Here is a 20,289-nt window from a genome sequence, read left to right as displayed (position 1 = left end):
GGCCTCTGTGGGTGCTGAGCTCTGCACAAAGCCCTTCACGCCCGTGACTCACTTCCTCAGCAGGCCACCAAGACCGGCACAAGCATCGTCTCCTTTGCAGATGAGGAAACTGAGGCACAGCGAGCCTGAGTCGCGCGCCCCAGGCCACACTGCAGGGGGGCAGGAGAGAGCTGACCCCAGTGTCTGTGTGCCTGCCCCTGCCTGCTGACTCCAGCAATGTCACTCCCGTCCTCTGAGATAACACACGTCGGGGCGTAGGGGGCTAGATCCCTGAATTCCCAGAGCATCAGTCTGCTCATCTACAAAATGGGCACTTACGGCCAGGCCCTCTGCCTCATCGAGAGGCTTCTGCCCATGAGGAGTCCTCAGGGGCGAGCGTGCGTGCAAGCACGGGGGCCGTGAAGATTCGGATGGCGGGGCCCGCCCTCAAAGTGCTGCCTAGTCAGTAGGTCCGGAAAGGGCCTGGGGGTCCAGACGTCCGACCAGTCTGAGCCCTGGTCCCCAAGCAGGCCCTGGGTGACCGCTCTGTGGCTCAGTTTCCTAATCTGTAAACGGGGTGACCAGAGCACCCATCCCACTGGGTCACTGTGACAGTTCAAGGGATTAACTCAAGGCTGCTACTCTGTTTACGACAGCGACACCATGATCGCTACAGAGACGCTGATCGGAGGATGACTCCTCCCTCCCCAGACGGTTCATCTCTGCCTGGACGCTGCCTGTCCCCTGGAGAGGTCTGGCATGCTGCTGGGGCCGGCTGGTCTTTCTAGAAGGTTCCGTCGGGGCAACCTCGGGCCCTGACCCAGAACCCACCTGACCTCCCCCATCCTGGTCACAAGGGACAGGGTTACACAGCAAATGCTGGCTGCGTTGGCCGACTCCAAGTCTCCCAGTTATGTGACACCCCGTGAGAGCGGTTCTCCTCTCTCTGGGCCTCGGTTTCCGAGCTCATGAGATGGGACGGTCGCCCCGCACCTTTGCGCGGGGTTTTCTACCCTGCTTCACGTGATCTGCTCAGAGCCACCAGACCGGCCCTCCCCCCGCCCCCACCCTGAAGGGGTAGGTAAGCCCTACAAGTGACGGGGAGTTCACTACCACACAGCTCTCTTATTGGGCACCGTCTGTTCTGGTCTTAATGCCGAGCCGAAGTCTGGCTTCCTTCTACTTTCCCACCGAGGCTGCATCCCGTCCGCACAGACAGCTAGCTGGCAGGATATTTAAATAGGGGATTGGGTTTCTGCTTCCTTTTTTCTTTCTGGCTGTAAAGCCAGGACCCAGAACACCAGGACCAGAGGAGTCTGCAGCCCCTCCCACCGGCCACTGGCCAGGCCTGTCACCAACTTGGCCCAGAGAGGCCCAGAGCCACCGGCACGGGGGCCAGACTCGGTCCCCAGACCCCTTCCCAAGTGGAGACGACCACGGTTGTCTCCAGTAAGCACCGGGCGCAATTCTCTGTTCTCAACCGGGAAGCAGGGTTCGGGCTGACGACTGCACTGTGGGCTGGGAGCGCCTGGGTTGATCTGCGGGCCCGGCCTGAGGAGCCAAGAGGTGACTCACACCTTCCCTCGCCGTGTCGGCAGAAACCTGGGGGTCTGAACGCAGAGGCAGGCGGACAGGAGGGACAGGAAGGCATCCCGGGCCGGGGGGCAGGAGGACAAAAGGCTCCATTCGCCAGAAACGTGAGGACCCGCAACGGGGTCGGCTCTGGGCAGGAAGGCGACGGGTGAGGCGGAGACGTCCAGCTAAGCAGGGCTTGGGGCCTTCAGGGGCGTCGTGCCGGGGGGTGGGGGGTGGGGAGTTCATCTTACAAAGGGGGGCCCTTGGAAGCAACAGCATCCCACCATCCCCGCGCCTCCCCCCCAAGGCAGGCCAAGCCTCTTCTCAGAAGAACCCAGACAGTTGGAGGGCAGGTCATTTCTTCCCCTCACCTTCCGCCTCCTCTGCCACGTCCTCTTCGTTCCCGCTCCCTCCTGACACCTCCATCTCGTCGTCCTCCACCGCGGGCGGGAAGGCGGCCTCCTCGCTGGCGGCAGCCGGGGCTTTCTTCTTCTTCCTCCGCGCATTCCTCTCCTTCTCCTAGGGCACAGGGACGGTGGCGGTCAGAGCCTGGCCCTCAGCTGTCAGCTCGGGGACTCCCTGTGCCTGAGGCCTTGCCACAGGTGCGACGGACAGCGATCCCGGCCACGTGGCCACCAGGCGACCCCCCCGCCCCCCCGCCACGTCTCACTGCGGCGGCCAAGCACGCCGGTGGTTATTTTTCCCGAGGGCTCTAATCGTCCGTCAAGTCCTAGGTGCACGTATGTCCGCTGCCCTGACATCCTTCTAGAACAGGCGAGGAAGGACTGTCTGTGCCTCCAGATCCCCTGTGACTCTCCAGCCCCTCTGGCTAGCCCAGCTAAGCAGTGACCGTGCAGGGCACCCCACAGGACACCTGCCAGGCACGGCCACTACGTGTGGAGCGAGAGAACGAGGGAAACCTTTCCTTGCGTGTTGCGTCTGCCCCTCACCGAGCCCCGCTTGGGAAGCCCGTCATTTCACCCCACTGGTCTTTCCAGACACCCCTCCTGTGTGCCAGGCGCCGCGCGGCGGCTGAGGACCCACGGTGGGTGAGGCAGACCGGGCCGCTGCCCACAAAGACCTTCCAGTCAGGGAGAGCGGCAAAGGGCCCGTCCCTTCAGGAGAGACTCAGAGGTGGGGACACGGGGCGGATGGAATCAGACAGGGTGGGGGCCGCACGGAGGAGGTGCCACACGAGCCGGGTCTGAGCACGGAGCGGGAGCTGGCTGGGCAAGGCCCCGGAGGATGGCGTTACAGGTGCAGCCCCCCGAGGTGGGACCCAGCCGAGCGTTCGAGGAACAGAGAGGAGGCTCTCGCCGCGGAGCCCTTCACATCCCTCCACACGGCGCCCCGGTCCCGGGAAGCCCGGCTCCTTTGCTCACGGAGCCAGATGCCCACCCCTCCACTCGGGCACCCACTCCTCACGCACTGCAGCCCGCGTCTGCACCTCGCTGGGCTGGGCGCCCCGGGAGGCCGTCTCTGCCTCCCACGCTGCGCCCCGCGGAGGCTCAGAGCACGTCCGCTGGCCGACTTCCTGAGTGACTGAATGGGCAGCGTCTGGGGCTTAAACACACAGCTGGCAGGGCTGGGGCACGTGTGGTGGCAGCGTGTGCTGGGGTCTCGGGGTGACCAGGGACCCCCAGAGGGGGGTGGACTGGTTCCTAAGAGGGGACGACTGTCCCCATACAGCTGGTGTGACAGGAGGGGAGGGTCCCAGCCTGAGCCCTTTGGGGTCTCCAAGGAAGGAAGGAGAACCAACCTGCCACTATCCCGGACATGCCCACGGCTCTCAGTGAAGCCCCCCAGGCCGGCCTGAACACCGTGCCCCAGAATTCACGTCCACCCGAACCTCTGAACGTGACCTTATTTGGAAAGAAGCTCTTCGCGCATGTAGTTAGCTAAGATGAGGTCACGCTAGATTAGGGTGGGCCCGGAGTCCGTACGAGAGGGGAATTTGGACACGGCCGCACACCGGGGAGCCATGTGTCTACAAGCCAAAGGACGTCCCACACTGCCCCTCCCCACCCCCCGCCCCAGAGGCTGCAGGGGCAAGGCGGGCTTCTCCCTGGAGCCTTCGGAGGGAGCAGGGCCCTACGGACACCTCACTTTCGGATTTTCGCCTCCAGGATCGTGACAGAATAGATTTCTATTGTTTCAAGTCACCTAGTTTGTGGTGCTTTGTTACAGGAAACAGGAAACTCATGCAACTCCCCTCCGCCGATCCCCCGATCCCCCGGCCCCAAAATGTGAACAGGCTGCCCACCCTCGGGGCAAATGTCCCGCCACCTCCAGGCGCCAGCAGGGTCTGCTCGCCCCGGCCCCGCACCACGGCCCGGCTGGGAACGGGCCTCGGAGGGGTCCCCAGACCCCAGACCCCAGCCCCGGCCTGGGAGAGGGCTCGCTTCCTGTCCTGCCTTCTTCCTGAGCGAATGGGGGTCCTCTGAGCGTAGCCGCTCGGAACGCGGGGAGGAAAAGGAAAACGTCCGTTTGCCCGTTAGTCACGGTTTCCGTCACCAAGAGGCCAGGGCCGTGGCCCCACCCTGCCGAGCGTCCCCTGGCCATCGTGGGAACGCCCAGCTCCACCATCCCCCGGCCTCTGGGGGCTGGCCCGGCCCGGCCCCAAACCCCGAGCTTCTCCCCGAGGCGCGGCTGGAGCCCACGGAGGCACGAGAAAGTTGTGTGGCATGTGGGTTCTGTGGGTGCGGCCGAGGGTTCCCCCTTCTTCCCCCATCTATTTTTAGCGGACAGGGACTCACTCATGAGCTCGGGCTGGGTGAGGCAGGCTGCCTGGGGGTGGGGAGGGGGGTGGGGGGGAAGGGGGGGCGAGACTCTGCGACGCTGGGAGCCTCGCAGGGAACAGGGGCTCCTGGGGGTCTGGCCAGGACACACGTCCTCCTGGGGACCCGAGGCCTCTCCGGGAGGGTTCGCCAGGCCCGGCAGCCCGGGACGCACTGGGCCAAGCGGGACACGCCAGCACGGGGTCTGAGAGACGGGGGTTCACGGAGCGTCTGGGGGATACACCAAACCCTTCCACACGTGGCCTCGTGCCCCAGAGTCAGGAGGTGCGTGTGCCGGAGGAGATGCTGCATGGCGGAGCCGTATTAGCGAGTGCGGTCACTGTTCGTTAAGCACCTACTACGTGCCACGCGCCTTCCACGCGTTGAGTCACGGGATGCGCACGGCTGCTGCTCCGCAAGCCAGGGCACGCTGCTCCCTGCTTCAGACTCTCCAGGGGCTCCTGAAACCCCTGAGAGAAAACCCCAGGCCCTCCTCACGCCACACAGCCCTGCGTCGTCTAGATCCGGACCCCACCCCCCTCTCCAACGTGCTCATCCACCCCTGCCCTCCTCGGTCACCCTGAAACGAACACACTAGCCTCCTTGTGCAAACATACTTAGAGGGCCCCGGCCACAGGACCTTTGCACGGGTCGTTCCTCGACCTGGACACCCTTCTCCTAGATAGTGGCATGACTCACTTTCTCACCTCAAATCACGGCTTCACTCAGACATCACCTCCTCCGAGAGGCCTCCCCTAGTACCCTGTCACAATCAGCTAATCCTTGCCCCTCCGCCATCAATCACTCTCAACTATGTCCGTCACCTTATCACCTTCAGACCGCAACCAGAAATCATTCGTGTCTTCCTCTGTGTCGCAAACTAGAATTGGTTCCTTAAGAGCCTCTTTGTCCTCGGTCGCATCCAGGGCACACCTGGGACCGTGCCTAGCACCTACCGAATGGATGTTCTGGAACCGCTTCTTTAGATGAGCGAACCTGACAAAGATACTGACTCAGAGCGGCAGAGACACTCTCCCAAGATCACACGGCTCATGAGTTGAGGGGCACAGATTTGAATGCGGGCCAGGTCGTAGCACTTGGTTGCCCGGGCCGTCTTCCTCCGCAGGCCTGTGCAGCCTCGGACAGAGCAGCCAACGGAGGAAAACAAGGCAAGGCGGGGCCTGGGCTGAGACAGACAGCCAGCCAGAAACACAGAAGCCGAGCCCCGGGGCCTGGATTCACAGATGGGAGAAAAGGGTAACCTTCGGCCAGAAGGAGGGGAGGGAAAACCTCGGAGAAGTCCCCGATGCCAAATGTTACATAACTCCGGGACACGCTCTGCCTGCCCGCCCCATCTTGCTTCCTGCTGACGTCGCCCCGTGGCCGTGCTCGGGCCAGGCCTGGTGCAAAGCGGGAGGGGACACCCACTGACCCCCTGCTTCCCCTGCTCCTTCCTGCACCGGCCAAGGGTGACATCTCTTCCTGAGCTCCAGGCGGGGCCTGGCCGGTGGCCAGAGGCGGCTGCCGCTGCTTCGGGATCCAGGAGGCTGTATCTTCCTCCTGAGGCCCGGGGAAGGCCGGGGAGGGCGGGAGGCAGAGGTCGCGGAGGTCAGCAGCATCTTGTGAGGCCTGCTTGCATACCACAGTGACAGGGAACTCACCCCTGCGCCACGGGTGGCCACCGGCAGGATGGACGGACCCGGGCTGAGCCCCGCCTCCCGTGACGGGTCCCCGTATCCGCTCGCCGTGCTCCCTCCACTGCTCCCTCGAGGTCAGCGCGGAACCAGAGCCAGCCCCACATTCCCGAATCACCCTTCCTCACCAGTAAGTGGTCGGCAAGGCTCCCCATCGGCTGGCCTCAGCACACGGCCTGCTGACCCCCATCTACGGGTCCCACGTACTCGGTCCACTGCTCACCCAGCGCGACCGCCCTCGGCTGAGTCCCACGTGAGCCACATCTGGTGGAGGACAGGCCCACGAAGGGAAGCTGACCCCCCCCCCCCCCCACCCCGGCCTGGCCTCCCGGCCCCATCTCCCTGGTGAGGCCCACCCGCCAGGGCGCGGGGTCGGGCGACAAGGCGGGCGGGCGGCCTCCTCGGTCCGCTCACTGCAGCTACGCCTCACCCGCCTCGCGCCCAGGCCTGCCTCCCGCCGACCCCACGGAACCGCGCAGTTCCTCCACCCGCAGGGGAAGCCCACGCACGGCCTGCCTGGCACGCACTGGGCGCTCAAGAAAGGCCCACTGAGCGCACGGACGCGGGATGCCCACGGCTCCCCGCGCCAACGGGGGTGAGGTGCCGCCCTTGACCGAGAGCCCATCGCCCTGGGGTGGGGCCTGGTCTCCCCTCCGCTTTACGGAGGAGGAAACGGGGGCGCGGAGTGCTGAGGCTGCCGCGGGGCTGGGGCGTGGGCCCTCCCGCCCGGAGCCCTGCGCTGCGCCGGGCCGCCAGCTGGCCTCGTCAGGTCGAGCGGCCAACCCGTGGGTCGGCCCGGGGGGCAGCCGCACCTCACATCCAGCCGACGCCCAGGGAGACACAAGAGCCCAGCCACCGGGCACCTGGTGGCCACGAGGGCCACCCCGGCTGCAGCTCTCACCTGCGGGGCGCCGGCCCCGTGCCAGGCCCCGTTCTGAGCCCTCAGGTCCGTTCACAGACGACTCTGCCACAACAGCCCTTCGGGGTGGGCGCGCGTATGGCGCCCGTTGCAGAGCTGGGAAAACCGAGCGCCGAGAGGACAAGCTGCTCGCCCGAGGTCACGCGGCTGCTAAGCGGCGAGATGTGCATCAGAATGCAGCTCTCTGGGGCCAGAGCCCCTGCAATGGCTGTTCTGCACACACCATTTGAGAGAGAGCACCCCAAACGCCCCCGGGAAGGACAGAGGGTCAGCGACTTTAAAAGAAAAGGGGGTGTTAAGGCCACTAGTGGGAGACAGGGCGGTCACCCTCACAGAGCAGGCACCCAGTTCTGCACAGGAGGTCACCCAGTCAGTCTTCACCTGAGTTCTCTGGGTAACGGCCGTTATTCCCCCACTTTAGGGATGAGGAAACTGAGGTTCGGTGGGATGAGGCTGCCACCTAAGGTCACACGGGTACCAAGTCGTCAAGTCGTCAAGCTGGGACTTGACCCCACACACTGCACCATCCACCTTGCTGGGGTCTCTGGTCCTCCAACCTGTGCTCTCAAGTCCTGGGGTCCCCGGGGTGCGGGGCGACCGTGCCCCGAGGACCTCTGGGAAGGGGGAGGCCTGTGACCCGACAGCCTGAGCTGCGGCTGGTTCTGTGTCCGTGCTGCTGGGAGGAGCAGGGGCTGGCCGAGGGGGAGGGGAAGGGGGAGGGGAGGGAGCAGAAAGACGTCTTTCTGTGCCTGGGAGATGCCGGGAACCACCCTCCCCCCTCGCCCGTCCATCTCTAGCCGGTGGGCACAGAGGCTGCCCGCCACCCCCCTCACCCCCCCACCCCCCCCACCCCCGGCATGAGCCCCTCCAGGCTGTTCCGGCTCAGCCGCCCTCCGGGCCCCGAGGATTTCGGCAGGCGTCAGGGACAGGTGCTGTGTGGCCTCAACCCTCCCGGAGTCTCCCTCCCTGCGAACACCAGAGTCCTGGAAACTCCGGGAAAAAGCAGAGCTGCTCCAGGACGAGGGCACTGCCAGTGGCTCAGGGAGCATCAGGGACCGTCTGAAGAGGACGTGGGGAAGGTGAGGGTGGCCTGGCCTCACCACAGGCGACCGGGAACGGGGGACGGACGAGAGCCCAACCGAAGACCGAGGGTCGGCCTCAGCCCTGCCCGCAGGGGCACGGACAGAGTCTCCTCCGCCTCCAACTGCCAGCAGCTGCTCACACACTCGGTGCAGTAAAATCCCGTTCGAGGGGCCGGTGGGGGGGGCCTTAAGTTCCACACAGCGCTCACGCACGGCTCAAATGGGGCGATTCCGTCCCCGACCTGCCCGCCCCGCTCTGCGATCTCGGCAGTCGGTTCACCTTCTGAACCCCAGTGGGCTGCAGGGGGAGCAGTTGAGTGCTGCCTCCCGGGACAGGCTGCCACACTTTATACCCAGCAAGAGGCACCTGACCCGCGGGTGGGAGGGCCGGCGAGGGCTCCCTGGGGAGGACAGCTGCGTGCCCCCCTTCTTACACCTTCGTATCTACAAGGAAATACGCAGCCTGGTAATCACGGGCATGGGTCCCCAGATCATGCAGTTGTGGGTTCAGACCCCAAGTCGGCTGAGCCTCGGTTTCCCCAGATCGGAAATGGTGACGGTGTGTGGCATGTCATGTCAGGGAAAGAAAGGAAAAGAAGAAAAGACAGGACAGTTGGGAGAGACGAAGGAAAGAAAAAAGAAAGAAAGAAAGAAAGAAAGAAAGAAAGAAAGAAAGAAAGAAAGAAAGAAAGAAAGAGAGAGAGAGGGAGGGAGGGAGGAAAAGAGAGAGAGAGAGAGAGAAGGAGGGAAGAGCCTGCCCCCACCTGGCCCTCAGTTCACAGTAACAGCTGTGGAGGAAGCAAGCCTCTCTGTAGAGACCACTTACGCGCTCAGCGAGGTGAGCCCGCCCCTTCTGTGCTCCTGGCCTCCCCTCGAGGCCTGAGGGCAGCAGGACGCCTAGAGGAGGGCAGGGCTGGGCCTGCTGCCCCGCCCCCCCCACCTGTCCTTCCCTCCCCCGGGGCAGCCTGAGGGCCGTGAGGTCAAACGGGGGTGGGGGAGACGCTGGCTGGGGTCCTTCTGCCTCTGGGCCGCCATTCCAATGCACTGACAGTCGCAGTCCCCAGTGAGTCAGCGGCTGGACCCACACCCCCCAGCTGTCGGACCCGGGAGCGCAAGGCGGCGGAGGCGGGGCACCGCGAGGGCGCACCGGGCACGTGGGGCCGTCCCAGCGCCCAGACGGGGATTTATGGCACGGATCGTCCCCGCAGCCGTCCCACGGGTGCCGCTACGCATGAGGCCAGGGGCCGTGTCCTAGGCAAGGCGGGCCTGGAGGCGGGCAGCGGGGGACCCAGGGGGGGGGGGGGGCGCTCACCATCTTCAGCTTGTGCTGCTGCAGGATCTCGTCCAGGTTCTGCCTCTTCTTGTAGTTGAAGTAGAAGTTCTTACACTGAGATACGGTCTTGGAGCCCACCATCCGTGCGATGGCCGACCAGTTCCGGCCGTGTTCCAGAAGACCTGTGTGGCGGAGGGCGGCAGGTGAGGCGGGCAGGGCGCCCGTGCCCACGGCCTGGAGCCCCAGGCAGAAAGTGCTCCGATGACCAGGCCTGAGGCTCCCTGCTTGGGTCTGAGACTCAGGAAGGGGACACGGTGGGGGCGGAGGGGGCTCCGGAGAGGCGGGGGTGGGGGCCCGGCCCCGGGAGGGGCAGGCAGGTGCCCGCCCCGGGTGCACCCACGCCAAGGCCACCGTCAAGGGTCCTGGGGGCCGGGGCGCAGACCCCGCCCGGGCTCCCACCTCTCTTGCCTCCCCTGGCCGTTGTGACCCGGCGCTGACACTCCCTCACAGCTGCAGATGAGGCCTCAGGCCTCGGGAGACAGGGCTGTTTTCCGGCCGCACCGGGCCAGGGCCAGGGAAAAGGAAGGAACGCGTGAGCAGGGGAGGGAGGGTGGGGTCCGGGGGGGTGTCAGCTGGAGTCAGGAGCCTCTTGACCCGGGTTAACTGGGCACATCCGGGGCCCGAGGCCCAGCATGGACTTGGGGCCCGCAAGGCTGGCTCAGGGGCTAGGGGCAGACTTGCTCCCCAAACACGAGCCCCATCTCCGTGAGCTTCTCACAGCTGCACACACTCCTGACATGGGGAGAAGTCCCCAGGAACTGGCAGACTCCGCCCCAAAGCCACCTGGGTCAAGAAAGTTCTCTCCAGTCGCACAAACCCAGGCCAGAGCTGTACCTGCCCCCCCCCCCCCCAACCCCACACCCGCCTCTAGTTTCAAAGCCGTCAGTACCAGACTCGGCAAAAAACGCGGCCCCCTCCCTGCACGTGGGAGCCGCACCCGGGAAGCCTGGCCCCAGGTCTCAGTCCATCTGCCCACAGAGCTCCTGGCACACACGGGCACGCCCCGTGCGGCCAGGTCAGCCTGGGCAGGGAGGGCAGGAGGCAGGCTGCGGACCCCCGAGGGCTGCGGGGCAGGACTGGGCCCCCACGAGGGCGGCAGGCAAGAAGCCTGACTCACGCTGCTGGGAGCACAGCAGCCTCTGAGCCCCGGAGCGAGGCTTTTAACGGCCAAAGAGCTCCCATAACGAAGTCTGAGGCCATTTTCCCTGAATCAAATCAAGCTGCAAGCAGGGAAGCGAAGACTGGAATTTTGCAGGGGTGCAGAGCACGAGGAGCCAACAGGCTGTGTGCTGGCATTTTCCGTCATTCGTCCGTCCGTCCGTCCGTCCGTCCACCCCAACAGGTGCCGACTGCTTGCTACGTACAAGGCTCTAACAAAAATAAAGCTGCAACAAAAACAACATCAACGAACCACCACATCACGTGGCCGAGTGACCCACAGTTTGCAAAGCCCTTCAAAGACGCGGCTCCATGTCAGCCCCGCTGCCGAGGCCACGAGGCTCGAGGGGTCACGGCCACTCACGAGCTTCCGGGGACAGGCCAAGGGGCCGCGCGGGAGCGGGGACCCAGCGGGCTGGAGGGGGTGCCCGCCCGACAGGCCGCCTGCTTCGCCGCGGAGGCTATGGGCCACGTGGCCCCACGGCGGCTCCTCAGGGTTCCTCAAGGACAGGCGCGGAGGGGGGGCTGGGGCATGGGATCAAGTGTAACCCGGCCCCCTGACCTTTCCCTCTGCCTGCGCCAGCAGCAGCTGCCACTTCCACAGAACCTGGCGGAGGACGACGGGACGCGAGTTTATTTATATTTCCCCAGCCGGGGCCAAGAGAGCCCAGGCAGACATGTCGGGCCGGAACCCCGGGCGGGAGAGGGCGGGTCTCCCATCTGGGACTGCTGGGGTGGGATGGGGTGAGGCGGGGGGGGGGGGGGGGTGGACAGCGAGGGCCCGGGGGGCAGCCGGACCCTGGCGAGGTGGACATTTCCAAACAGCACACAAGCAGAAAGGTGGCTTGGAGGCTGGCGGGGGTTCAGGGTCCTGATCAGGTCCACTTGTGGCAGCAGCAATAGTAGGCGCTGACGAGGGTGGCGGGGTCACCCGGCCCTCCCCGGAGGCGGCGGTGGCTCACGAAGGAGCACTGGACCAGCTGTCCAGAAGCCCTGCCTCGAAAGTGCTGTGCGACATCAGCCACCCCCTCTGTTCTCCGGGCCTCGGTTTCCTGGCTGCCGTGTGAAAGGCTGGGGTGAGTGTCCTCATAGTGCTGGCCAGGGGGCCCCCTTCTGGTTCCTGTTCCCCAGGTGGAGGGTGCCGGGCGCGGGGACGAGCACTGTAGACCTCACCGTGCCTTAGACACCACCGAAACCAGACCCAGCTGATAGCCCCCCACAACGCCCGTCCACCCAGAGACAGCGCCTCTGAGCATGTGCCAACCAAGACCCCCCCACCGCCACCACCCCGGGCCTGCCCCAAGCATTCCGGGGTCCTGCCCTCCCTCCCCGAGAGCCTCAGCCCGACAACCAGAAAGGCAGGGGGGAAGGGGCCCCAAGAGAAAGGGTGGGGACGGGGCCCCGCGGGTGCAAAACTCCCGAGTCCCCGGCCCGGTGGCCACAGCCAAGTCCCTGCCACCAGCACCCAAAGCCGCCCCCGAGCCCCTCCTGGGGCCTCACTCACATCCTCTCATCTGCGTCTCCCCCTCGGCCAAGTTTTCCGGAAACATCCGGCTTGGAGGATGCTCCAGGGAGGAGCTGGGAGCAGCAGGCCGGGCCGGGAGGCGGGAGGCGGGAGGCGGGAGGCCGGGCGGCCGCGGTGCCGGCTCCGCGAGGCTTGTGGCTGGAGCAGGCTTGTGGCTGGCGTCTGCTCCGGCTCAGCTCTGCCTCACATCCTTCTGTCCAACGGCGCGGCGGCGGCGGTGGCGGGCGGGGGAGGGAGGGCGGAGGCTGGGAGGAGGGCGGGGAGAGCTGCTCCACACCGCCCGCCCCTGGTGGCCCGGGGCTCCTACCGGCGGTCCTGACACCGCCTCCCCCCTCCCGGCGGGGCGGCTGAGGGTGCGCGAGGCGCCCTTCCCCACGGGGGCGGGGGGTGGGAAGCGGTCAGTTGTGTGCTCGCGCCCCGTGCCAGGCGTCACCAGGGCGCACGGTGCCCGAGGCTCCTCCGGGCACAAGTGCGCCCCGGACGGACGCTCGGCGAGGGGTGCGGGCCAGGGGGCCCCCCGGTCCCCAGACGCCCCCGCTGGGCGGAATCCGAAGAGCCGGGCCTGACGGGGCAGCCTCACTGCGCGCCCGGGCGCGATCTTCCTGCTGCCTGACCCAGCGAGACGCGTCGTCAGGGCTGAATGTGACCTCCAGACGGAGGCTCGCGGGAGCGGGCGGGCGGGGGAGCGTGGCAGAAGCCCAGGTTCAGAAGGGGCGGGCCAACTTGGCACCCGCTTCCCCCCTCCCTCTCTCCCCATCCGTGGCGGTGGCGGCGTCAGCAGCGGTAAGAACAGATGAGGGTTCAGGAAAACAGAGCTTCTCCACCCCAGCAGACGGGGAGCAAACAGCCCCTTCCGCTGTCATCCCCCTGCGCCAGCGCCACCTGCGGTCTCTGTCCCCCCCGCCCGGCCCGATGCTGCCACGGCCGGCCGGGCCCTCCGTGGGACCCCCTGGAGGCCCCGGGACCGCAGGAAGGGGGCCGCGCGCGCCTCCCAGCACCCGCCGGTCTGTGGGTGGGCGGGCCTGGCTCAGGATTCCGGGAGGAAGCTCGGGATCGGAGGAGATGAGATGAGACCTCCGACCACTGAGGATCAGGGGAAGGGCCAGGGTCCCCGAGCGGCGCTCGGCCGCCCAAGGGCCTCGGGACCACGGCTGCCTCTCCCTTCCCTCTCCCGGACGCCCCTGACAACCAGAGCCGTCCGCCCCCCCCCCCCCCCCCCGTACAAACACCTGCTGGAGGTGTCGTGGCTGGAGGTGTCGTGGGCGGCTCCCGGGAGGTTGAAAGTTAACGGGGTTGAACTTTGGAGCCAGATCCAGGTCGTGACCGATTTCTCCAACTCGAGGGTCAATGACCTGCCTGTCCCTTCATCCCTCAGCCTCTACGTCCTGCCCACGGAAACCCAAGGAACAACAGGCAGCCCTGAAGCCCGTGTGCACCCAGCCCTCATGCTGGGATCTCAACCGTGTCCGGGATCTAGGACGTTCTGCCAAAGCCCCTCGCTCCACACCCTGCAGGGAGGTCCGAGTGAGCTTTTAAGAATGCCGATCCAGTAGTCGTGTCTCTCCTCTACTTAAAAGTCTCCCGATGGCGACCCAGGCCTCTCAGAATAAAACCCAAAGGCCTCGGTGTGGCGCAAGGCCCCGCAGAGCCAGCCTCGCCCACCGGCTGGCCCGATTCCTACCTGTCCCCTTACTCACTCCAGCCACCGGCACCTTTTATGCCCAGCCCTCGAGCGGGACCCAGGGCATTTGCACTACCTATTTCCTCGACCTGCACGGCTTTTTCACAGCCCTGCCTCTGTCTTCCTCTGCTCCAATGATACCTCCTCAGAGAAGCCTTCCTTGACCGGTCTGTCTAAGCCACTGTCCTAGCCGCCCTGTCATCACGAGACTTTGTTCCCTCCGGGGCACCTCTCTCGGGCATGTGAGTGTCTGGGTGTGGGGGCCCACCAGATGTCCCACGCCACCTCGGCCACCTCTTGCGGGCTCTCGGGAAGGAGCTCCTGAGAGGAGGGGACCGAACGTTTTTATCCCAGCGGCGTGCCCTGGACCCTCGCTAGACGAGGCCCGAGGCAGTGCCCACCTCCTATGCCCAGGGCCGTGCCCACAGGCCTGCGCCCCAAGGCTACATGGTACCGATGTCCCCTGCGGTCTGGATTCCCCGACCCCACTTCTAATTTCTAAGGAAAGAGTTTCGTTCTGAAAGTCAGGAGGCAGGAACCAGGAAGTGAAATTGACCAAGACAGGAAGTCAAGCCAGGAGGTCTGAGTCACACACTTGGAGCTCCGAAAGAGACGAAGAACAGTGGGTGGCCGCAGGGCTCACTGCAGGAGAGGCGGCTCAGCATCATGGCTGGGGGGGGGGGGGGGGGGGTGCTGGCGGTGGGGGGCTCGGCCGGGCCGCTGTCTGCTCTTGGCCAAGCTCGGGGGGAAGCCTGCCATGCACCTTGCAGGGGCCTGTGATGAACGGTTGTCACGGGAGCAGGGACTCAGCCCCCAGAGAGGCCCCTGTCCCTGTCATGTCCCTGCCCCGGCTCCCTCTGCAGGTCCCGGCCACAGGCAGCGCTCTCCCTTGAGGGTCTGTGAACCCCCAGCTCACCGCCACCGGTGAGCTCCGATACCCAAGGCGGGGAGGGTTCTGGGGGATGTCACAGCTGTTCCGTCTGGAAGCTAGCCCCCCCTTCCAGGAAAGGCACAGGCTCCCCAACCCCAGCCAGCCCCTTCCTACCCTGAGGCTTTCTGTTCCCTCCATGGAGAGCACAGGGTGCCCGCAAGAGAGACACATCCACACCCCTCCTGCCAGCTGCCGTTTCCAAAAGAAACTCCGGTTCGTGAAACAAAATTTTCTGCCCAAAACACTGTCGAAGGAGAGGAAAAAACTCCCGGCAGGCTTCGTCCTGAGTCATAGCACTTCCTTCTTTCGGAAACCCCAAGCCCTGGGTGGGTTGGATGTGGACTCAGCCACTCAGCCGGCAGCCTTGTCGGGCACCGACTGCATGTCAGAGCTTCCAGAACTCTGGCCAGCCCTGAAATCCCACGAGGAGCCCGGCTAGACACCTTCATACCTGAACTTTGACTTACCTACCTTTTCCCTTCCGCCTATGCTTTTAAGAATAAGCCCTGATGCCCACGTTAGCCGGTTTCATCACATCCGCGCGAGTCATCGGCAGAATGTCAAACAGCAACCTCTTCCCCTCACACACGATCAAGCAGACACTTCGGAGGAGAAGAAATCACCTGGGTGGGACCCCACGTCGCCTTGCCTGCCACTCTGGCAAAATGCCACGTTAGGCGCTCAGCGCCCAGTCTGCCCACAGAGCAGGGCGCAGAGCTCACCCCCGGGGCTCCTCACTCAGCCCTCCGGACCTAAGTCGCGTCTGTGTGCCTGTGCGGGCGTGCACACGTGGACGTTCACACCCGTGCAGAACTCGCCCGGTGGAACAATTCGCGCGCAAACAGGCCTCATGGCGACTGTGCCCGCTGCCGCGCGTGTCTCTCCGCGAGGGGCCCCCCGGCTTGGACGCGGCTGTGTGCCTCTCCCTTCCGGGGGCGGAGGTGGGCCGGCAGGGCCTCACCGCGTCTTCAAGGCGGCCGACGAGGACCAACAGAGGCGTCCGGAGCCTCTGCCCCCTGAGCCCGCCCCCCACCACGAGGTCACGCAGAAACAGGCTTTCTCCTCCTTCCGAACCCGCCACGCGCCAGAAGCCTCCGAGTCGGGAGGCAACCGGCCCGAGACGCGGCACCACCTCTGCAGCGGCCCAAGGGCGTGCTGCTCGCCGGCGTGGGCCCCGGGGTGCCGCGCCGTCCGTCCCCTCCAACGGCCCTCGGCACCGCCACCCCTACGCGTCCACCCTCCTCAGGCGCCCCCTCGGAGGGGCGGCCCCGTCCCCAGAAGCGGCCCCCGTGCGCCAGCCGCCGCGCCACACTGCCTGTCACGGGGCTCGCGGGCCACGCGCGCCACCCCTCGTCCGTGCTCCCCGCCGCGGGGCGCTTCGGCGATGGACACGCGTGGGGGGGGAGGGCCTGCTTTCCCGAGCTCCGTGGCGGGGGGGGGCTCACGCGCCCTCTCCCCGAACCTCAGACTCTTCATCCGTAAAAACTAATTAAACCCGCCAGTGTGCACAACCAGCACTTTGGAGGTGCAAAGCCATTAGCGGTTTCTCCTTCACTCTCCGTGAAAGCGGGGGGCGGGGCAGGGATCCAGTCCTGCGGGCGCAGCGGGCCGGGAGTTTCCGAGAGAGTTCCGGGGCCCGCCTCAGCTCATCCGGCGCGGGCCCGGCCGGGGGCCCCCAGAGACCCCGGCCGCTCACCGGGCCTCTCTCTCCCGTCGCCAGGCGGGCCACTTGAGGCCAGGGAGGGGCTGGCAGCGGGGAGCCAGGCCAGCGCCCACTGCTGGTCCGGAAAGGCGTGACCAGGGGCTTCCCCGCCCCCTCCGCGGCTGGCGCCCCGCCCACCACCGAGGCGGCGGCGACGACGACGCCGCCGGGGGGCCGGCGTGTGCCACTGCCTGCAGAGCCCCGGGCCTCCCGCACAGCTGGGTCGAGACTCCGAGCCAGGCCAGGCTGACCTTTCCCAGGGGAGCTAGAGCCTCCCGGCCCGGCCCGGCCCGGCCCGGCCCAGCGCCTGGCCTGCCCCTCCTGCCCAGCATGGCGCTGAGCCTGGGGGCAGGCAGCCAGCTCCCCGGAGCCGCCCGATCCCCGGGGAGGCCGCTTCCTCCACACGCTGCGTCCCTACTGGGTGTGAGCTCTGGGGCAGGCAGCCCCGACCGCACGCACACGAGAAGGGAAGGTGCCCACCTGCCCGCCTAGACCCCGCAGCTGCCGTGTCCGCTGCCCCACTCCCTCCCCACGCTCTTAGAAAAACGGCCAAACTCTCCTCCACGGCTGCTAAGGCCCAGATCTCAGCGGCCTCTCCACCTCTTCCCTCTCTCCCCGTCACTCTGCGTTTCAACATCTTACTCGACCACGCTGCCTCTGCCACAGGGCCTTTGCGCATGCTGTTCCTTCGGCCGGGATGCTTTCCCTCCCTTATCGCTCTCTTATTGATAGCAGCCGAGCCCCACGGACTAACTCATTCACACCTCACACCAGCCCCGTTCCTACTCTGTTACTCGAGGATCTGGGTTCAACTTCCAGCTCCGCCAATTAATAGCTGTGTGGCCTTGGGCCGCTCACTGAACCTCTGTGAGCCTCAGTGTCCCAATCTGAATAAAAGAGCCCGTAACAGCACCTGCTTCATAAAACTGGTCGGGATGACGTGACTTTAATACACGCAAAGCCTTTAGCGGCTCTTTGCACCCAGGAATGCTGACAAGTACTTAACGGTGCCGCTCAATCGCGTCGTGCTCTGGGCGCCAGCCCCAGGGCCCCTACTTCGGGGCACCCTCTCTGGCCCGGTGGAACCTCCTCCAAGCGCCATTCTGCAGCTGCTTGGCAGGTCACGTGCCTCCGGCCCACTTCTGGGATGTGCACATAGGGAGCCAGGGCCCCGAGAGGAGCGGACGCTTGTTCAGGCTCACACACCCCTAGGGGGCAGAGCCGGCACTTGGACTCGCAAGAAAGGCTCCCAAGTCTCTGCATCAGACTGCAGGCCTACCACCTCTGAGCGCCTGCTGTATACTAAGACCCGCACGTGTATGGTGTGATGCCCCTGGGGGATGGCGTCCTAGCCACGTGGCCACGGCACAAGAGAAACGAGGCCGAGACAGAGATGGGCCAGGCCGAGGGCACACGGCTGAGGGGCCGGTTGACAGGGAACTCGGCCTGCCTACGACATCACCGCCCTAAGCTCTTCTGTTTTTCGCCTGCTTGTTTCTTGCCCCAGCAGAACCACACTGGGGGCTGCACTGGCCTGAACGGTGTTCCCTCCAAATTTCATATCCACCTGCTGCCTATAAAGGTGACCTTACTGGTAAAAGACTCTCTACCGATACGATCAAATTAAGATGAGGTCATCCTGGATTGGGGGGGGGGGGGGAGGTCCTTGTAAGAAGAGGGGAATGTGGACAGACACACAGGGAACACGGCCGCGTGAAGACAGAGGCAGAGCCGGAAGAGCTGTGCTCACAAGCCAAGGAGCGCCAGGGATCAGGCGGCCCCTGGAGGCTGGCGCAGGCGGGGCACGACTCCTCCCTAGAGCCCCGAAAGGGAGCACGGCCCTCAACTTTGACCTCTGGCCTCCAGAGCTGTGGGAGGATGCGCTTCTGTTGTGTTTAAGTCCCCACGTTTCTACGTTGTCATGGCAGAGCTCCAGGAAACTCACACGGTGGGCGACACTCGAGTTCTCACCATACCGATGAGGGAGCTGAGGCACAGAGAGGTTGATGGACTTGCCTGAGGTCACAGAGCCAGAAGGTCTGGTTTCTCTCTAGGCACGGGGGGCCCTCCGCAGCTCAAGCGTTAAGGCCAGGCCGCTGGCAGTTTGCTGGGATGCTCTAGGCAGGCTCGGTGCCCTCAAGGCCCCGGGGGCAGCTGGCTTCTTACTTCCCGGGGCTCCCAGGGGAGGGTCCGGGCTGGCTGATCTCCGGGTACCCCTGCCCTGCGCTGGGTGAGGCACAGGGTCGATGGAAAGGACGGGCAGGAGGACGAGTGTGTGCCATCTGCCTGCGGCGCAGCTGTTTCTTGGGTCCCTTCCTGGGTTTCTGAGGTCCAGACAGGGGCGGGGAGGGGGCCCCACAGCGTTCCTAGCCTGCTGCCCCCCCCCCGCCCCCACCCATGGCGGAGAAAGAGCCTCTGGAGCTGCCGGCACCTGCCTCCCTACCCCGCCCCTTCCCACCGCCGCCGGGAACACACAGCCGTCAGCAGCCACCCTGAGCAGTAATTGTCCAGATTGTGGTAATTCACGGCAGACGAGCACGCCGGCGCTCATCGCATTATTACAAATGTCACTGAGCAGGGCCTCGGCGTGCGCGGTCCCCGGGGGGTTCTCGCGCCGCCGTCTCCGTCTCCGTGGGCAGGACCCAGGATGAGCTCACTGCCGCCGCGAGGACCCAACCTTGAGACGGTGGGGCACACTCCCGTCTCGGCTGGTGAGTCATCCCCGCCGACCTCCCTGTCCCCAGATCTGCCCTTCCCAGAGGGAGAGAGGACAGCCGCCCACTTGGCCGACTCCGGTTCCCAGGCAACAGGGAGGCGGCCGGGGCCGGGGCTGCCGTGACAACAGAAGACGCTGCGGGGGGTGGTGAGGGGCCGTGGGAGCACGGGCTGGCGGTCCAGGCGCGTGCACGTGGAGCCCCTCACTCCCGGCGGGGCCGGCGGGGGGGGGGGGGGGAGCTGCCTGGGCACAATCACTGCCAAAGGCAGAGACTCACGAACAATTGCCAAACGTTCCCAGCAGCTCTGTTCACAGTAGCCAAAAGGTAGGAACAACCACGTGAGCAGCGGCCGACGGATGAACGAACACGTCAACAGGATGCGGTCCGTCCGCACGGCGGGATAGAGCTCCGCCGTAAAAAGGAGCGAGGCCCCCACGCGACGGAGCGGACGGACCTCGGGAACACGACGCAGAAGCACGTCCTGCAGGACGCCACTCGTGCGAGAGCCCAGACCAGGCAAATCCACCGCGACGGAAAGGTCGGCGGACGCCAGAGGCTGCGTGTGACAACCCGTGGGCACGGGGTTTCCCGTCTGGGGTGATAAAACGCTCCGAACGAGACGGAGGGGACGGCTGCACAAGGCTGCGAATGTCCCTTGTGCCACTGAATCACACGCTCTCGAACGGTCAAAACAGCGAATTTTACATTCTGCGTATTTTGCCAGAATTAAACGAGGAGGAGAATAAAAAATAAATCGCGCGGTCTCCGTGAAAGTGAAGTCTCTTGCGCTCAGTGGTGCCGTCCGCGCTGGGACCACAAAGCACACAGAGAACAGACAAGAGCAACAGTGCGGCCCCCCGTGGGGCAAACGGCACCCCTGTGCCCTGAAGCCAGAGACGCCGCCCGGCCCCCGTGCGCCCTGCTCTGACCTGCTGAGCTGCTCTCACCTCCCAGGGCAGCGCCTCTCCCGAGGGCCGGGACTCTGGAAGGTGGGGGGGCCCAGACAGGAGCCAGCGGGGAGGGGCCTGCTCCGGGCAGGATTCTGAAACTTCAGGGTGGCGCACTCAGGCCCCCTTCCCGGGGTGGAGGGTGGGGGGCAGGGCAGACAGCCCCGTCGCGGCCTCCGTCCCGGCTCGGCCTGGAGGCCACACCGTCCTCAGACTCGCCTGCCCCCGTGTGCCCAGGGCCCTCGCTAGAAAGGCCATCCGTTGCTCCG

At 65.7% G+C, this 20,289-nt stretch overlaps 1 protein-coding gene across 1 annotated transcript in view; it reads right to left on the bottom strand.

Annotated features, from left to right (window-relative positions):
* Positions 1-20,289, bottom strand: part of NCOR2 (nuclear receptor corepressor 2) — a 212,555-nt gene that overhangs the window by 44,119 nt on the left and 148,147 nt on the right. Inside the window, 2 exon segments of the mRNA XM_053901929.1 lie at positions 1,926-2,073; positions 9,339-9,481. Coding sequence (XP_053757904.1) covers positions 1,926-2,073; positions 9,339-9,481 — 291 coding nt within the window.

This window comes from Panthera pardus, unplaced genomic scaffold (genome assembly GCF_024362965.1).
Source record: "Panthera pardus isolate Hobbes unplaced genomic scaffold, ASM2436296v1 HiC_scaffold_15, whole genome shotgun sequence".
In the NCBI taxonomy this organism is placed as follows: domain Eukaryota; kingdom Metazoa; phylum Chordata; class Mammalia; order Carnivora; family Felidae; genus Panthera; species Panthera pardus.
This window is presented reverse-complemented; position numbering and strand designations above follow the sequence as displayed.